The following is a 19556-nucleotide window of genomic DNA, read 5'->3' as shown; positions in this document are numbered from 1 at the left end:
GCCAGCCTGGCCCTCCAGTTCCCCCGTCGCCCCTTTTGCTGCCAGGAGCAATGATCTGTTGCTCATTAATTAGTCCCGACATGGTGGGCGGTGAGCGGGGGACCCCAGATCCCCCGGGAAAGGGCCGCGGCTGGTGCTGCATTGCTCTGATCCCTGTCAAAGCGCCTCTTTATCTGCCCCAGCCTCCAACCAGCTCTCATTAGGGATGGATTTCAAAGCCTAGAAAATGCCCCTTATCTTCTCTCCCCCAAAAAAACCTCCCAGCTGAGCTTTTCTTCTGCGCACATTTCATATTCAAACACAAATGAGGCCGTGGCGTTTAATCCTGGGGCAGTTTAGGACTAAACACCCCCTGCCTGCTCCCATCCTGCAGCACGGTGCTCTCCCCATCCTCCCCTCTCTGAACTATGAACTATTTGCTTGCCAGACTCTCCCAATCGCACCATTTTACCTCCTCCCGGTCCTGCCAGGATCATTTTTGATCCCCGGTGTCAACACCCCGCGTTATCCTGATGCGATGTGATAGCCCTGCCGCGCTGGACCAGCGCAATGGGCAAATCCCACCCGGCATCACTTCGGTCCACACAGGGCCTTGTTTTCACCTGCGCATCTGCATTCAATACAGAAAGATGATGCTTTACACGAGGGATAGCAAAGCTTTGACTTAGATCTGAGATAATCTCTTCACGTCTACGGTCTAGAGGAGCATTAAAGCTGAATCCTTCTGCTCAAGCCACTACACCAGCACTAGGTGATGCAGAGATTTGTGTAACAGGCCTGGGTTGTACTTGGTGTCCCACCAGCTTTTGCCTTTCAGCAAGTTACTTTGTGCCTTGTTGAGTCCTATTTTTCTTAGAGAAGAGCCAGGGATTCACACGAGAAACCCTGAGACTGCATTAGCTAATAACTAGTGTCCACACATTGCAAACTGATAGAGGAGCTGCAGCTTAATCAGGCTAATGGTGACATTAACCTAGTGACAACTAATCTCTTAACCTCCCAAAAACCCCTTAGGAATCAGCAAAGATGGATGTTAACACTTCACAACCCAAGAAAAGCGTTTGTAACTTACAGCAATAGGACACAGCAAAGTCCGTGATGAGGAACGGGGAGAAAGAAATTCAGAACAGCAAAACCCACAAACACTCGAGGACAAAGCTGTGCCCTTTCCCACCCGGGCTGGGTCCCTTCCCTTGTCACCCCCATCCCCGCTGTCCCCCCTGCCCCTCTCCTGGCCGTGGGGCAGCAATGGGGCTGATGCTTTATTGTGGTGGCTGCTCTTGTTGCATGAGGCTGCGGTGGTGCCATTGCCAAGAGGATGCGCTGCTCTCCGGGCACGTTTTGGGGAGGGCTGGTGTTTTCGGGACATGCCGGTAACTGCGGTTTTATTGCAGCTGCGCTCGGTAGGGAGACGGATTGAGTGACCTACCGCTCTTCTCTGCTTTTGGACCTCTGAGAGGGCTGAGGTGTTAGGGGTTGGCTATAAAAACCCTGGCTCGATTCTTGGGACACCTTTTAGAGTACTTTCCTAGAGCTATTCTTGTTTGTGGGCGATATTTAAAACAGCCGGTTTCATTTGCCTATCAGGGGGGGTTTGTAATCCCTTGGTCTACAGGAAGAGTAAGAAAAAGAGATTTCATTTCGTTTACCTCAGGTAGTTTAAGCAGAATTTCAGCTGCATTTTCTGCTGGCAGGTTTTTGGGCCCAAGCCACCATCCGCCCTTTTGGGGATGTTCAGGACCCTCTCATAATGTGCATAAAGTGCACATTTACCCCTTTGTGCTAGAAATCAAGCACAGGTGAGATGTGGACAGGGGAGCTATTTAGGAAACAAATTGCTCAACAAATTCCCCCTGGACAGCTTGGGGTGTGCCAACCCCTTTGTCCTAATTTAAATGTAAATTGTGGGGGGCAGAGATGGCAAAGTACCATCCATCACTCCCCTACGAGCTAAAAAACCCCACGTTAAGGTGAAAGCCACTCCATCACCAGCCTGCAGTGTTAATTAATAGAGACGAGCCAGGAAGGAAACACCTGAGAAGCTGCGGGCTGAACTGGCATTTCAGAAATGCTGGAGGTGTAGTCCAGCGGCTGCTAAATTAATGTAATTGCAGCTTGCCCAGCCTACGACAAATGGGATTATGATGTTTTCTTAAGAGATAAACCCTATTTCAGGAAGCCCTGAGTGCTCTCAGCACAGGGAGCGATGGGGTGAGGACACCTCTGCCCTGAGCATCCCCCAAAAACACCCGTCTGTGCGATTTAAGCCCGGGGCGGCGGGGGCACCGGCAGCAGAGCAAAGGCAGAGCAGAAGGAGGTCGTTCAGCCCTGGGAAAGGGACCGAACCGCGGGTGCGCAGCAGTTTGCTGGGGGCATGTGGCCGTCCCTGCACGTTGACGGGAAAATGGTCAAGCCTCACGTTTCCCGGTGCCATTTGCCGCCCCGTCCCCTCGTGCTGCGTCCCCCCATGCCTGCGCGTCCGGGGTGGTGAGTGCAAACCCCTGGGAGACGTCACCTTGTCTAAAAAGCCAGTGTTTCCCTCTCCCAGCTGCTACTGGGTTGCCTCCGACTACAATCGGTCTAACCAGTACTACAACAACCCCAACTACCACTACTACCGACACAACTACCACCGACACAACAACTACCACCACTACCGATACAACTACCACCACTACTGATACAACTACCACCACTACCACCACCACAACCACCACCACCACTCCAGCCGCCACCACCGTCGCCAGCACCACGGCAGCTGCAGAGAGGGCTCCGGCAGCCACCACAAAGCAGGAGTTGGGTACTGAGCTTTCCTTTTCCTCTAACCCCATCGGCACTGTCCCCACGTCTCGCTCAGAGCAAGGATTAATAACGGGCACCAGCTCAAAGTTTCAGACATCCCACGCTCCGGGAAGGGCTTTTTGAGGTGGCACAGGCTGGGGAATCGAGGTGCACAAGTGGATCTCAGCAATTTGGGGGTCCAGTGCTCCCTGTGCCACCCTCCTGGGCTCAGGGGTCACACAGCCCTCCCCGGGGCGTTGCGATGGTGAATTAGCATCAGTGTTCGGGAAGGAGGTGGAAGACCCTACAAAAAGCTCTCCAAAGTATTTCTCTCAGCTCTTATTGCCATTTAAAAGGGATTCTGTTACTACTATAGAAAAACGTCGCTTCAAATTGAGCACATCAGCTGTTAGCTGAGAGACCTGTCATCATTTATATGAGTCTTTGGGTTTACGCCGCTGCTCTTTGCGATGTAACCCAGCCATAGCCTGCAGGAGAGCTGGGCAGGGGGTTAAGTTACAACAGGCAGGTGTGTGCCAGGTATTTACCAGGTCACCATAAACTTCTCGTGCAATCAGCCAGAATGAGATGTTCAAACTCCGTTTTGGCAGAGGCTTATTCTCCACTGGATGTGTTTTAATGATAGGTACAGAGAGATGTATCTATCTCCCTGAGCCTTGTTTTTAAAAGTGCTGCTAGAACGGTATCTACAGTTAATAAGTAATTATGGATAGTTACATTCCAGTTATTAAAAAAGAAATCAAACTACTAGCAAAAAGGAACACAAAAGAATTCAGTGATGCAACTGGATAGGATACGCTCAAAAACGCAAGGGCAAAAACTGCCAAAATCCTCGTTAACTCTTCATAAAGAGGGAAAGGAGATAATAGTAATGAATATCGAAGCTGACACCCATTTAATTCAAGGAATGTGATTAAAGCAGTTCAGACCCCTTTCTTTATATTCTTGCACAAGATAAACTCAGCATGGCTAAAAGAAAACAAAACCCATACACTGGGAGGACCCGCTTCCACCTGATAATCCACAGTAAAACAGACTGGCGAATCAGCAGCACATTTCCTGCTCTGGGCTGCTTTTTGCTTCTTAAAGCTGCAGATGTGAACTGAGAAATGTGAATTTGTGTTCCGCACCCCCCCAGCCAGAGCAGCCCCAGGCACATCGAGGGCAAGAACACAGGGAGCTGCGCTGCCAAAACAAAATCAGCTTATAAACGGGGGCAAGAAATACAGATGAGGCTTCTGCACTATATACTAAGTAATGAAGCAACATTGCTACAACATAGTCGCTATTAAATGGCTAGGTGGGCAAACGTCGCTAATTGAAAACAGGCAATTAAGCAGTGAGGGACGTGCTGCTGTGGAGCAGGGAGAGGCGATAAGAGGAGGTGGAAAAGGAACCATGCGTGTCCCAAACCAGCCCGGGGACACGGGGGACGAGGCTGAGCCGTAATGCGGGCGGACAGGGCAGCGGGTGGCGGCGCAGGGTGGGTTCGTGCGAGGGATTCTAGGTCACATCGGGCCCTTGCAGTTTCCTAAAAGTCACATATCTGGCCTCGTTCCCAGGGGCTGGAGTTATTAATCTGTATTTTGTCAAGCCAAAAGCTGAGCTACACCCTGAAGTAAACAATAATAGTAACCATAATAATAAAAATCAAGGTGTAGCGTATCTGGCATCACCTAAATTCCCACTAAACTAGTGGATTAGCTCTACTTCACTAGAAATGAAGTTCATCCGCTCTCCAAAGCAACGTCGACAATCCTTAACTTCAAAATCAGAAACGAGTGACTTCATTGCCCCACTGGCTGTCTCTAGACCCAGTAACGCGACAATATTCTCGGCCGGTCTGTCCTCCTCGGCTGTGGCGGTGACTCCGTGTGCGCTCATGCACGGGTCTCCCGCGGCCCTTTGGGCACCAGTTTAGTCGGGAGATTTCCCTGCTGACCGAAATCCTCAGGGATGTGCCACAGAAGTCTTCAGACTCCAAAGATAAGCTGAGTGCATTGGACTTAAAAAGCCAATACACAATGAGCTTCTGCTACCAAACTTGCCCCAAAAGTTTAAAGTGAAGGATCTTGAAAGGCAAAAATACATCCTTAGGCATTCTCAGAGGTTAAGATTGAAACATTAACTTTGGAATGATTTTGTAGGGTTTTACCAACACCAGATGCTAGATGAGGTCTCATTCCTATATAATCCAACATACTAACTCCTGTTCTAACCTGTCCACCAGCCACCAATGGATCGTCCATATGGGACATAAGAGCTATGGCTAATAGTAACTGGGCAAACATCACCTGGAGCCACAATTACTCTGCAGGAACTGACTTTGTGGTTAAGTATATCACCAGTAAGCATCAGATCGCGTGGGGACTCTATAGGGTGGTGATGCCATTAGAGATCCTGCCAGCTCCCACGTTTGCGATTTAGTCCATGGTTAATTACCATGTGGGGAATGATGCGCTTTGGCCTCGTGGAGGACGGGGGAGGAGAAGGGAGGTCATGGTCATGGTCATGGCTGTTTAGAGTGCACCAGCACTAATCCTGGTGGTTCACGAGTGATTCTCCCTCCTTGCACTGACCGTCACAAGGTGTTTATGAAATATAGATAAGCAAGGCTGTTCACTTGGGGACTGTGCATTGAGCTGGGCTGGATGTGGTCACAAAGTAAAGAGCCTTAAAAATACATATATATATATATATGGAAGGGGACAAAACTTTATGGGAAAATGAATGAAACCTACTTAAATTGGAGAACAGTTTTAAATGCCTTTGAAGATGGGCTTCTTGGAGTTGGCAGAATCATCTATGATCCCAAACCTCCTGTCGTATCGGATCCCATTGTCTCTTAAAAGCATAAGGCTACGTACTTAGTCTGGAAACTCAAAGCCAGGATCTCTGGGTTTAGTACTTGTTCAGAAAAGATGTTTACATGTTGTTGGTTTGGGGTTTTTTTAATAGATAGGCAGTGGTGACTACTGCTTATCTCTGACTTTATTTCCCAGCCATTTCAGCCCTCACATCATCTGGTATGCCAGTCTTAAATCGGCATTTAATATAAATCAGCTGGGGTAATCGCTAACAGCAAACCACTTTGGGTCATTTACAACATTGTTTAAGGGATGACCTTACTTTCTCCTTGAAACAATTCCTAATGCACAGCCAGTGTCTGGTCTGTGGGGCTTTGGTAGGAGTTTTAACCCGTTTCCATAATTCAGGATAAGCATCAACTTCCCAAGCCCTAAACGCCAAGTATCCCAGCTCCTAAACCACCCCGGTTCTTCCACAGCACTGGGAAGCCCAAAGCACAAGTGATGCACTTGCAGAGCCCCCACGCTGATGCTCGGGATGGGCAGCAACAGTGATGCTGTGGGATCCCCTCATCAGGATCTGGCCAAGAGGGAGGAAATCTCAGAGATTTCAGCCCTTCCCAAACATCCACGGCTCTCTTTCTGCTGGCGTTTGAAGCAAGCAGCATGCTTTTGGCCTCAAAGCCACGTTTTCCCTTCCCCACAGCACTGCTGAACTGGGAGGTGCACGCAACCACAAATCAAAGCCCCACTGCAGGCTTGCTTAGTTTTCAGTGGTTTAATGCTCAGCATTAAACTCGGCAGCAAACGATTCCCAACACCGTGTAAAGAACAGGATCCTTGGATAGAGCCTGGGAACAACCAACCCCCTTGAGCTGAAGGGCTGAACCCCTCTCAGCCCCAAAACCTGCCAGCTGGGGCAAGCAGCCTTATGTTTAACGCAACATCCAGCTCATTCAAAGGCTCCTTAACCTGCCAGCAAAACTGGTGCACAGATAACAACCCCAAAAGCACAAGAATTGGCTCCTTCACTGAGTCCCATGGCGCCTGCACCCAGCTGAGCGGGACTAGGCAAATTCCAGACCTTTTGCCTTAAACACTCCAACATCCAGACCTGAGGCTGGGCAGATAAAGGACCTACTGGGTTTTGAAAGCAGGGACAGATCCGAATAGCTACCGCTATTTTTTCCGGTACTGCAAAGCAGGGATGCAGCAAAACCCACACCATGTCCCTGCATCACTGATTTTCTTCTATTCTCAGTGAGTAATAATCACGAAGCCGTTAATAGCTCCTTGACCATCACGCTGTATTATTTCTGCTCAGCGGCTAGGGAGAGGGTAACGCGTTGCCCGCGGTGTCAACACGGTAATCTCTCCGAGCCTCCCGCGGCTGGGTTTGATGTGCGGTTTCTGTTTCTCAGGTAACAAGACAGAGAAATCTATTCCCGTTAAAGCTCAGACCCCTTCCTCTGTGCAGCTGGCGGATCTGACGCCGGGGATGATGTACAAGCTGTGGGTGTTCCCCATATGGTCTAGCCCCAGCGAACACTCCTATATAACCTTTACCACCAGCTCAGGTGAGATGGGCTCCAGCCCTGCCGCCGGGCGCGTTTCCAAAGCATGTCACATCCATCACCCCCCGACGTCATTCGCGTGCTGGTGGGAGGTGGTTTGACCATGACTGCATGGAACAACCCTCATCCGCCCCCCGGCAGCTCCCCAACAATCTCTGCCCTTATTAAAGAGCATCTCTGGGAGGTTGCTCCACATTGCACATGGAGCCCCAGGAGGGGATGGGGATCCCTTCAAAGGAAAAGGGTCTTGAAGGAGGGTGGAGAACAAGCTTATGATGTTGTGCGGTTCTGCTTGGAGCCCCACTGCTGTGTGCACGTTGCTGCTCATGGTGGTGGCTGCTTTGGCCCCTGGAGAACGTTCTGTGTGCACGTCTGGCCCCAGGTTATGGGACAGTTACAGGAGAAGAGGGGCAGGTGAGATGCTGGTGATGGGGATACAGGTGAGGGGCAGGCCTGGGAAAAGGTGGAACACTGTTTGCAGAGGACCTCGGTCATAGGGCTTTCCATCCTCTAGCTATGTTTCCTCTGGCAACTTCGCCTTTAATTGCACCAGTAATTTTCCAGGTTTAGCACCCGAGTGATTTTTACAACTTTCTAATTACCAGCTTCCCACACTGCCCACCAAATACCAGAGAAATACCCTTGTTGACTTCCAAGGCATTGAATCGAGCTTTACGCATTTAGAAAACTTCACAGTTGACGAGTTTCAGTGAATCAAAACAGCCATAACTTCCTTTGTATTCACCTGGGGGTTTTGCCGTAGGAATCTGTGCACAACACCTGTCAAAGCACAGGTCTAAACGCCCATCTGAAAAACCAAGGAGCAAGCAACGCCCGAGCAGCCCACACTGACAGATGCAGTAGGCAGAGGCTGTGATTTTCAAACAACTAACATTATTTTGCTCAGATCCAACCGTGTAATGGAAAACTCAAGCACTTATCAGTCTCTTTGCTGAGAAGTGCAAAAGGAAAGCGCAATTCCCAGCAAGGGGGTGCTGCGGGGAGCAGCAGCTCTCCCCACACTCCCCCATGCGCATCTTATTTGGTATCCAAAAAATGTGACATGCTGTAACCCTGCCAAGTAATTCTCTGATATGCTGAGAGGACAAAGGGACAGATGGCAACTGCTGGTATTTCTGCACATCTAACGCTGCCTAGTAATGAGAAATAACCACTGTGTCCTGCCCCTGCCCAGCGCTGAGGTCTGGTGTGTCCCCTCGAGCTGCTCCATCACCCCGTGATCTGGTGAAACCCGCAGCGCCGCAGCCCCTGGGACGCGCTGGGCTTCGCAGAGAGCCGCGTTTTCAGGAAGGATTTCTTTCCAGCGGGGTTTTTCCCCATCGCTGCGTTGCCGCGGGACTTGTCACAGCTTGGCTTTGGCAGGACTCGGCTCGCACACACGCAAACTCTCTGCAGGTTTCCACTCCCTGAGCTCCCGGTTTGTTCCTACACTGCAGTGGCTGGTCCTGACCTCAGACAATAAAAGAGCTGAGATTTCCAACTCACACTCTCTCCAGAACAGCTTCAGCTGCAATGTTGCATCCCCAATTTTGTTTCTGTTGCTGGACCCTCCCCTGAGCCAGGAATCAGCACCAACTCGACAGCCCCCACCCTTCCCTTGCAATGTGCCTTTACAGAGAACGATTTGGACACATCTCTTTTCTTTTCTCGCCTGCTTTTCACCCACTTTGGGGTCTGAAGGAATAGAGGGAATAGCCCCCCACACCACAGACACCAAGGGGCAGGAATAGAAAGACAGAGCAATATCCTTGGCTGATTGATGCTGGCAGTGTTGGCATATCTATTTTCTGTAATTGAGGGGTTCCTACTGCTGTTACCATTGAGATTAAAGGATGGGGCCACCTTTGTCCCTGCGATAGAGGCCGATTGGTGACCTGAGCCCCATCATGGCAGGACGCACAGCGCTATCGCCGTCCCCGCATGCATAAATGCTGCAGATCCATTTCTTTACTGGCTGGAAATTGCTGACGTGAGTGTTCAGCCCCCGCTGACAATCATATGCCATCAGGAATGCTTTTGACTAAAAAAATGCACTGTTCGAGGTTTTGTGGGTTTTGGTTTTTAATGTTTTGCAAGTTGCTATTCTGTAAGATTTCTTCAGTTTGAGTGTAGATAAATAAGTACATCTGCACGGTGGCTGCAGGACACTGCTCTCCAATTTTGCTTCTTGTTAACAGCTCAAGAACCCAACAGAGTTCTCCCCAGTACTGAAGGACACTTCAAAAACACAAATGCAGCTTAGTGCAAAGAGGTCTTTAAATTTCAAAATAAGACATAAATTCCCCAGCCCATACAAACACTTGGATCACGCAAGGCTGGAGACTTTATATTCAACAGTCTGCTTCACAAAGAAAGACAAAAAATTTGCTGATTGTTGGTGGCAAACAAGCAGCTTTGCTACTGGCACATAAACTATGACTGTTGGGTAACATGTTTTCTGCCACAAGATTATAATTAATCTTTTAAAAAAGCCCCTATAGTTGCATTTCGAATCAATACCTGCTCGATTCCACAGCTGCTCTCCTTGACGCTGGCCTTACATTAAAGCAAATCAAAACATCCTCTGTGACAGCCATGTACTTAATCTTCTCTTTCTCAATGCTGCAATGACAGTCACTCGTTTACTCTAAGTACAAAATTGCTGTGACTATAATTTTGTCGTCATGTGTTGCTTTTTTGGGAAGGATGGCAATTAGAGCTCTGCCTTGGTGACAGGCAGTGCCGCGATCCTACCGCAAGATCCCCTGGTGACCTGGTCCTTCAAACCCTCCCACCCCAGAAAACCCAGCCCCAGTTCACCCAGTGGCATGAACCCACCTCTCAGGCTGCTCTGGCACTTTGAAGACCCCTTTATTTCTCCTTTCGCATGGGTTGCTTTATAAATCCCATCCCATCAGGACTTCTCATCCAATCGTTTTTTCCATTTCAAAGCTTTCTTCCCCAAGCACTCAGCTAATTGAATCCGGTTCTCAGCTCCACTCTGTTATAATCTCATTCTCTCCATTATAAAAAGTGCATCTTTGAGGACTACGTAGCTCAGGTTGGACTAAAAGTAAATGGTAAACGTGGTAGCATCAAAGGGAAAAGCAGCAAATGGGAACCAAGGCGGCATCGCTTACAAACACAGAACATTCAAGGCCTGACATAATTTCTTTAGCAAACTCTGCTCTTTCTCCTCCTTCTCCTCTCCCAGCTGTGAATTTCCTCATCACAGTTTGGCTGCTGTTACCTATTGGCAACACAGCTTAGATTTCATCCTAAGGAAAGTACCTTTTCTCTTGGGCTCCAGTTTGATGCAATAAGTATGCACTTACAGTCCTAAAATGCTGTGGGATTGGAAAGTTGGCCAATTCAACCCATTTTTTGTTAAGTTGCTATCTCTTTTCCAAGGTCCTTTCATCCCAAATATGTTATCAGAGGGCTACCTTTTATCCTTTCTTCGTAAGCGCCGTCTTTTTGTCACACTGGCACCAAAAAGGATGCTCATTGCAGCATCCTGCCCGTTTCAGGCAAAACCCCCATTCAATCCCAATTCAATCGCATCCAGCTCAGATCTCCCGTGTTCCTACCAGGAATACCTATCTCTGTTTGCATTGCAGCTTGGTTAAATTTAGCCCCCCGCTGCGCTGAAGGTTATTTTCTCCTCTGCTCCGTCTTGCTGAATACCAAGTGCATGTCAATGAGAGCCAGAAAACGGCAGCTTGTTGCTATTTATAGGACAGATTTGTCTGTCTGACCGTGTACGGGAGCTGCAAACAAGAAGTCAGAGTACGTGAGGGAAGACACAGCAGTCAGGAGCCAGAGCGTTGTTTGGCGAACAAGACACCTCCTTGCTTGGTATTAATCATATTAATATTCAATAGCTTTGCACCCTGCCCAGTGGAATCTTAAAATTGTCCAATATTGGGGTTTCTCTCAGCTTGAGGCTGCTAATGTGGCTCAGCATCCCTGGACACCAGGGGTTGGATCCGCTTGGCCACGGTCCTTTCAGACCTTCCAGGGCGCATTTAGACACAGTAAATGAAAGATCAAATCTGTTACCCAGCTTCTTTTGCCATTCTTTACAATGCACTTTTCTCACTGGTCTGTGCTAGGTTTTATTTTAAGTTGTGAGCCTTCACTGTTTTGTAGCTTCTGCTAAAATGTTGAGTTGACCATCACAGAAAAGGAAAAAAAAAGCCACAGATCCCCGTGCTACAGTCTCAGATAACCTGGTCGATACACACGGACACACAAATGCGGCGCTAAAGATCATTTCTAAGCCAGTGGACTGAGTCTTTCTAGTCATTTATTTCCCCCTGTGGTTCTGGTCTGTCCCTTAGAGCTCTTTTTTCTTTCCATTTCCCTTCCAGCTTATACCAAGAACCAGGTGGACATCGCGACGCAGGGCTGGTTCATCGGGCTGATGTGTGCCATAGCTCTCCTGGTCCTCATTCTGTTGATCGTCTGCTTCATTAAGAGAAGCAGAGGTGGGAAATATCCAGGTAAGAGCGTTGCATGAAAATCATTCATGTTCATGGTTTAAACATCTCCAGGCTTCCCGGGGCTAATCAAATTGTATTGCTCTCAGATAGATGCTTGTGATTACAAGGGCTTTTCTTTCTCCATAGCGGGAAAACTATTATTAGTGGGAAGCATTTCAGTTAATTAAAGGTCGAGTGAGGGCTCTGTGCTGTGCAGGCTTGAGGCTGCAGAGCCGGACGCTCCCGCTATGCATGACCCAACCTCTACACCGCAAATCCGCTCGTCCTCATCTCAAAAATAAAAAGATCTTTTCAGGCAAAAAAATCTCATTAAATTTTTGCAAAGCAAAAAGATAAGGCTTGAGAAAATTAATACATCCTCTCTGGCGATCTGGAGGACCCGTGGCCTGATGCCGCCACAGCAAGACCCTTTGCAAGACCTCCCAGGTACAGGTTTTTTATCAAGTCAATGAAAAGCTGCACTACACCCCACAGGGATTTCACAAAACCTCAACACCGGCTTGTTACTGCCTCGTAAAGCTTTTATCTTCTCTACTGCTTTTTAACGTGAATGTGGGGATGTGCTTGTTTGCAGTACGAGACAATAAAGATGAGCATCTAAATCCCGAAGACAAGAACGTCGAAGACGGGTCGTTCGACTACAGGTACGTTCCATCGGCATGTGGACCCCCGGCTCCCCATCAGCCCCGCTCCAGCCATCACAGACCTCACCGCTCTTCCCCTCCACGTAACCACAGCACCGCGGGGCCACACAGCCTCTTAAATGATTTCTCCCACCTTCCTCCTCCTGCCTCCTTCCCTCTCCAATCCTCTGCCAAAGGAAACATGTCCTGCCTAAAACGCTGGCAGAGTCACCATGATGCTGCTCAGGGCTCCTCCTTTCCCTGTCTTAGCCTTAGAGGGTCATTCTGGGGCTCTGGATCAGGTACCCAGGACACAGCTCTCACCAGGGGCAGATGAACCTTAGTTACATATAAACACATATAAAATAAAGTAAACTCTGAAGCAGCCTGAGGATATTTCAGGTATATCACCCTCTCTCCTACCCATAAAAGAGCATTCAGGGGAGAAATGCCCGAAGTTATGTTTGTATCAGCCCTGAAAGCATGCAAGATTCGGGGCTCTGCCTGCATTCCAGTGCAGGCTTTGCTGTAAGGTCACTGGCAAACCCTACAGAGACAATATCCGACGGCTGCAGCAAAGCCTCACCAAAATCACTCTGCTTTCCCCCACCTCTGCTCAGCCACTTTCACACAAACCAGCGTCCTTTGAAGAGCAGAAGCACCCATTTGTACTCCAGGAAAACTCCAGGATGTCTGAAAAAGGGCCAAGCGCTCTCCCGAACCTGCTCCCGTGGAGCAGGTGACGCTGTCACGTCTCCTTGGATTGCCCACGCTGGATGTGTTACAGCACAGCCAGCTTGCCCTTTGAGCACCTACACCGAGCTTTGCTTTGCTTTCAAGAATTAAAATGCACCTTTCCATCTGAGCCGGATCCAAAGCCCAATTAGCCTAGCAGGAATTTTTCTCCTGACTTCAAAACAGAGGTTAATTAAACCCCGCGTCATTACCGATACTCCTAGCGTTACAAATTGAGGTAGCAAAGACAGGGAGAATTTATTCACGATTCAGCAAGGGACGTAACAAGACATACGTGTTCCACCAAAGACTTCAGGGGAAGCAAACTGAATATATCTGCCTGCACACAATACATAAATGGAAGCAGAACAACCACAGCCCTTGCTACGATCACATTTATATTGTTAGTAGCACGGTAACTCTGTTTCAGTAGTGACTCTTTTTCTCCAAAGGATGTTGTAAGCCCACTCTCCTGGTAGCACGGAACAGAACACAAATACACCCCAGCAGGAATCAGAATAAGCAGTTTGTTGTAGGAAAAGGTCACTGTTCTTTATCACCCTAAACACCACGCAGGGCAACACCTTCCTCACCTCCCTGTGAGATCTGATTGTCACTTCTAGTGGTGACAAGCCACACTGGGGCAATTACATTGAGTCCACTTAGAAATTGCAGTCTGGGGACGTTCCCTTCAGATTCCTGGCCAGGAAACGGAGAACAGCAGAGGAGAAATTAGTTAAGCCTGGTGCTGCTGCCCCAGATAAAACGCATCTCTCCCCAGGCAGGTCCAGATGCAGGCAGTGCTCCTTGTACGAGCCACAACTGCAAACTACAACCCTACTTCGATCAAAACGCATCCTCTTGACGCTCTGAGTCATGATAGGGACCCTCTTGGTTCCCCAAGGGATGGTGCAAATACCACATAGCAAGCATGAAACATCACCCCGGAGCTACCCATACACAACCCTGCAGGCTCAGCTCCATCACCTGGAGCTCAGACAAGGTGTCCAGAGCCGAGCTTCTGGCAGTACGCACCAATTGCAGAGACCTGTCTCTCAAGAGGCCGCTGGGGGGGTTGTGGTCATGACCTCCTCATCCCCATCGCTCCCATGGCGATTGCATTGCCAGGCACCGCTTGCCTTGCCTAGAAGGAAAGCCGAGCTCTTGGCATGGCTGGCAGCATTGCGGCGGTCGGTGATGCTGCGTTTACTGCCCAAGCACCATCCAAGGGGCATTGCCTTCCAGGCAATGGGAAGGAATGGGGTAAATCCAATCCTTCATCCCACTACTCAGCAGCTTCTGCTTAGCTGAAGTTTCAGTTTTGCTTGAGAGCCCCATTCCCAAAAGTTTGCAAGCTAAAGGCAGAGGTCAGGAGAAGAGCAACAACCAAGCTCCAAGATCTTCCTGCATTTTTAATCATGCTGTCCCACAGACTAGATAGGGGGGAAAAAAAAACCCAAGAACAACAACCCCCAACAGCCCATAAATTTTGGTCCCTCCTTCTCAGGAACAACAGGTTTCCTGGGAGAAGTAATAGGAGGCTTCTCTCAAGGAGGCAGAAAGGAAGGTGAACCTGACGGATTGATGTGAAACGCTGTTGGCTGATTAAGATTCAAAATGATTGCAAAGTTAGGCTCAAGGAGGGTAGCAATTAGTATTTCAAGCAACACCAGGAATTGAGCTGACGTGAGTTCTTCATTGGTTTCCCTCCCCACCTCCACATAGCATGTCTGATACGCTCTCATCATATCTCACGTCCTTAATGCCCTGTGCATGCAACTTTCAAATCTCTGCAGCCTATAATTAAGAGATACTGTCACATCTTTCTGTTCCACTAACAGAATAATGGTTTTCCTGAGCAGAGGCTAAGCTGAGAAGCTTATTTTCAAAGCAGGAGACCATTATCCTTGGACAATGTTCTATGCCAGTGGCTGTGCCTCATTATACCAAATGTTTAAGCTACACCTGGGGGAGTCGGCTGGAAACCTTGGCCAACTGGGAGGGAAAGTTGAGTAGTTTTAGCTTCTAGGCTCCAGGTCAGATTGAAGATAGTGTCCTGTGGCACAGGTGACACCCAGCTTGCCCTAAAGGGACAATATCTCAGCAGGCATCAAGGCAGGAGGACACAGAACAGAGAGGAGAGGTCTGGAGAGGTGTAGGTTTGCCAACAGAGAACACGACACTGCTGCATGACTATCTCATGGCAACCCAGCAATCCATTCCCTTGGCCCTCGTCCCACTGCACGTCGGTCCCCGGCAGCGACCACTGCTCCCCGCAGCCGCTGGCTGATGGAATTTCCGCCACGAGCCCTTTTGGAGCAGCCCGATGGCAAACAGCCCTCTGCACCACCCGCTGCCGCTCAGCATCAGCTGCCTCGGGGAGCCCAACGAGGCTCATCCAGCTCTGATCAGTTATCCTGGTTCCATTTGGTATAACGAGGCAATTAGCTCCATGAGGAATGCAGAGATGTTTCTTTTTGGTTTCTTTTCTTTTAGCACTGCCCCTGTAAATGTAGACCGCATCATATCTCTCTCTGATCAGGCTCTTTCTGCTTCTCTCTGTTTTATTCCCATTCTTTCTTCTCCTCCTTTATCACCTGGTCTATCCACATGGACCATGAAGGTCTCTTGAAAGGTAGGACCACGTGCTGCCAGAAGTCCGGCACATTTAGCTTTTTTTTCTTTTTAATTTTCCTTCCTTCTAGCTATTTATTTCTTTATAGCTGAAACAATACCTTCCCCTCCCTGTTCCCATGTTCCTGCCTCCACCTAACACATTAAACAAGATCCCTCTAACTCCCGCTGGCTTCGGGGCACCCCCCGTGTCCAGTGAGCTGCATCTTGCTTGGAACTGCTCTGTGGGTTGGGGACACCCCCAAGCACTAGCCAAGTCCCCCCAGCTCCACAATCGAGCACCTGATCCCTCCTGGTGCAGTGGGACCAGCCAAGGGTCGGACCTGGGGACAATGCCCTGGGTGCATTAAGTGCCCTGATGCCAAACACCCAGGTGATGGTGACAAGGGACACGAGCACAAAACACTAGATCCTAAACCAATCTGCCCACTCTTTTCATCCTGAAAATCCTCCCTCCAGCTCAAGCCTTCCCCTGTTCTCAATGATTTATACAACTCAGGACAACCTTTCCCAAATGGCTTTTATCTGGGTGCTCTGGTGCTCTAATGCACACATCAGCAAACCCCACGGAAATCCATTTTAACAGGGTTATATTGCATCAAGATGCTGATGAAAATCTGCTTCGCCCTCCTAATGCACTAACAGGATAAATGGTACCAGAGAGAGGTAAAACCAGGGGCAGGTTTGGGAAACATTGCTGGGGGGTTTGGTGCTGCAAACCCCTAATTAGGGAGAAATCTGGCTTTAGATTCAGCTTCAACTGAACCCCAAACCTTGGGAAAGGATATTGCAAATAAAGGGGCCTGGGTTTTGCCACTCTCTACATGGCACTTACTGGGCTTTCTAACTGCCAGTCCTGCCTGCAGACTGAATTCTCTCCCCCCTCCTAGAAAGAAGCTGCTTTCAGAGCTAACAAGTTGTTTTTTATTGCGATGCCAAGTTAACACAAGGCCTCAAATATTGGGTTTTGTATTATCGCTTAATTTGCAAAGTGCTGCTATAAGTCGCTATGTTAAAAAGCCGCGTGTTGTACCGTGGGATCCCAAATTCCTCTCCCACTGTGAGAGCTGATGCCATTCAGTAAACAGCATGAAAGATTTAATGCCTTTCCCAGCCGAAGAGCATTTTGCTCCCTGACGCAAGCAAAGTGTTGCCTCCCACAAAGGCACGAGAAAACACCTTTTTGTTAAGAAAAATGAAGCAACAGATCTGCAGTGTCGCTATCCAGTGAGACCTGGACAGGCTGGAGAGCTGGGCAGGGAAAAATGTAATGAAATATAACAAGGGCAAGTGTGGAGTCTTGAATGTGGGCAGGAACAACCCCAGGTTCCAGAGTAAGTTGGGGAATGGCCTATTAGAGAGCAGCGTAGGGGAAAGGGACCTGGGGGTCCTGGGGACAGCAGGGTGACCATGAGCCAGCACTGGGCCCTTGTGGCCAGGAAGCCAATGGGACCTGGGGTGGGTTAGAAGGGGGTGGTCAGTAGGTCAGAGAGGTTCTCCTGCCCCTCTGCTCTGCCCTGGGGAGACCACACCTGGAATCTTGTGCCCAGTTGTGGCCCCTCAGTTCCAGCAGGACAGGGAACTGCTGCAGAGAGTCCAGCGCAGCCACCAAGATGCTGCAGGGAGTGGAGCATCTCCCATGTGAGGAAAGGCTGAGGGAGCTGGGGCTCTGGAGCTGGACAAGAGGACACTGAGGGGGGACTCATTCATGTTTACAGATATATAAAGGGTGAGTGTCAGGAGGATGGAGCCAGGCTCTTCTCGGTGACAACCAGTGACAGGACAAGGGGCAATGGGTGCAAACTGGAACACAGGAGGTTCCACTGAAATCTGAGAAGAAACTTGTTCGGGGTGAGGGTGACAGAGCCTGGCCCAGGCTGCCCAGGGGGTTGTGGAGTCTCCTTCTGTGCAGACATTCCAACCCGCCTGGACACCTTCCTGTGTAACCTCATCTGGGTGTTCCTGCTCCATGGGGGGATTGCACTGGATGAGCTTTCCAGGGCCCTTCAACCCCTGACACTCTGGGATTCTGTGATATTACGAGCAAACCTGAAGTAAGGACTAGTTGATATGAAAATTGATTTTTAAGGATAGCAGCCCACTCTCATCCTCCACACAATGTTATCAGTATTTATGATACCAGCCCCTGAGAGAAAACAGCTTCCCCCCACTCACTCACCCACTCCTTCAAAGGGTTGGGTTTTTTTCCTCCTGTGGGTCAAACTACTTATTTCCCAGTGACCTGCCTTAATATTTCTAGTGAAAAAAAGGATAAAGAAATGAGCAAACAAGCTTAGATACTCAGAAATAAGCTTGGAAAGGTAAATTCCCATGAGATTTGGAAGCTGCACAGAACGTGGCATCCTCTACATGCCCCCTCGCAGGGCTTTGAGAGTGCTCCTCATTGCGTGTAGCTACCAAAACAGCCGAGTGTGTTTTTGCAAGGAGATTTTGAAACAAACCTCACTATATGGTGTTAGTCCAAGGTTGGCTAAAATGCTACAAGAAAGAATATGAGCAATGACAAGGAAAGGATATTTATAACATAGATCCAGTTGGACTGATCTAAGCATAGTATGTAAATAGGTTCCAAAAGAGATAATTGGTTTTCCTAAAAGAAAAAGCCTGAAGGTTGGACTTGCAGAAATACCAACCCCAGGAGCAATCGTGGGGGCAGCTGTGGGTCCTGCCCCCCTTTTCATCATATCAGACACCCCACGGCTCGCTGTCTGCACTCCGAGCACCCCACGTTTGGGGTCTCTGCTCGGTAGATTTGCACCCTGGATTTATTGAATATCCAAACCTCGGGTGAAGGTTGTAAGCCCCGTTTCTCAACCCTTAACTGTGTCTGTCTGTCTTCTGCTACCCAGCGATGAAGACAACAAGCCGCTGCCAAACAGCCAGACGTCCTTGGACGGCACGATAAAGCAGCAGGAGAGCGACGATAGCTTGGTGGACTATGGAGAGGGGGGAGAAGGGCAGTTTAACGAGGATGGCTCCTTTATCGGCCAGTACACAGTGAAGAAGGACAAAGAGGAGACGGAAGGCAACGAGAGCTCAGAAGCCACCTCCCCAGTCAACGCGATCTACTCCTTGGCATAGCGCGATGCACTGAAACCACAAACAGCCGGAGGCGTTTGTAGCGGATGGGGGTCAAACAACAGCCACTGCTGCCGCTACCCCCAACAGAAACGTGTGAATGAAACCAACCAACAAGGACAAAAAAAAGAAAAAAAAATAAAAAAATTAAAAAAAAAAAAAATCCAAGCAAACAGGCAGACCAGGTGGCTGCCGATGCCATTTTATCTTAGCAAACAAGCGAACGGTGAGGAGTCCCGGGACGCGGATGGGTTGTAGCTGAGGGCTGGAGGGGCTGGAGGAGGAGGGGGATGCTCCAGCTGCATCCCAGTTTGGGGCTGGCCCGGCACCCAGTGCCAGCCCGGCAGGGCCACCACGGGCTCGGCTGCCCAGGCTCCCCGAGGCCCTTTTTGTTCTTTCGGGAGGGAGTTAAAAAATGCTTCTATTTAATCTTTCCAGGAAGGCTCCAGAGAACAGGAGGAGGGAGGAAGGGAAGAGGGGTGAGTGGGGCTTGGGCAGAGTAGCAAGAGCAACATAAACGCACGAAAAGAGGAAAGTGGTGGATCTTCGGGTGATGACATTATATTACCGAGACACCCATCCTCATGGCAGCATCGCCCGCAGCCTCTCCCAAACCGCTCAGCGCCGCAAGCTCCTTCCTGACGGATCGAGCATCACCCACGCGGGAAAGAGCAGGTCCCTTCGCTTCCCTCGGCACCGTAACTCCCATCAGCGCTGAGGCTCCACGGTCCGTCCCCCTGCAAAGCCCATGGTGGGGTCACCTGCACCCCCACGGGG

General features: G+C 49.5%; 1 protein-coding gene across 1 annotated transcript in view; it reads left to right on the top strand.

The window, feature by feature from the left end:
* The window catches only part of NFASC (neurofascin), a gene marked incomplete at its 5' end in the record, with an annotated part of 52015 nt that extends 32685 nt beyond the window's left edge, over positions 1-19330 (top strand). Inside the window, 6 exon segments of the mRNA XM_080358164.1 lie at positions 2549-2800; positions 5033-5149; positions 7031-7186; positions 11557-11688; positions 12263-12332; positions 18551-19330. Of these exon segments, the coding sequence (XP_080214290.1) occupies positions 2549-2800; positions 5033-5149; positions 7031-7186; positions 11557-11688; positions 12263-12332; positions 18551-18782 (959 nt within the window). The 3' untranslated portion in view covers positions 18783-19330.
* Positions 19331-19556: the final 226 nt, after the last annotated feature.

Source organism: Nesoenas mayeri (assembly GCF_963082525.1).
Source record: "Nesoenas mayeri genome assembly, chromosome: 23".
Taxonomy (NCBI): domain Eukaryota; kingdom Metazoa; phylum Chordata; class Aves; order Columbiformes; family Columbidae; genus Nesoenas; species Nesoenas mayeri.
Note: the sequence above shows the minus strand (reverse complement) of the source record. Positions and strands in the feature narration are given on the sequence as shown.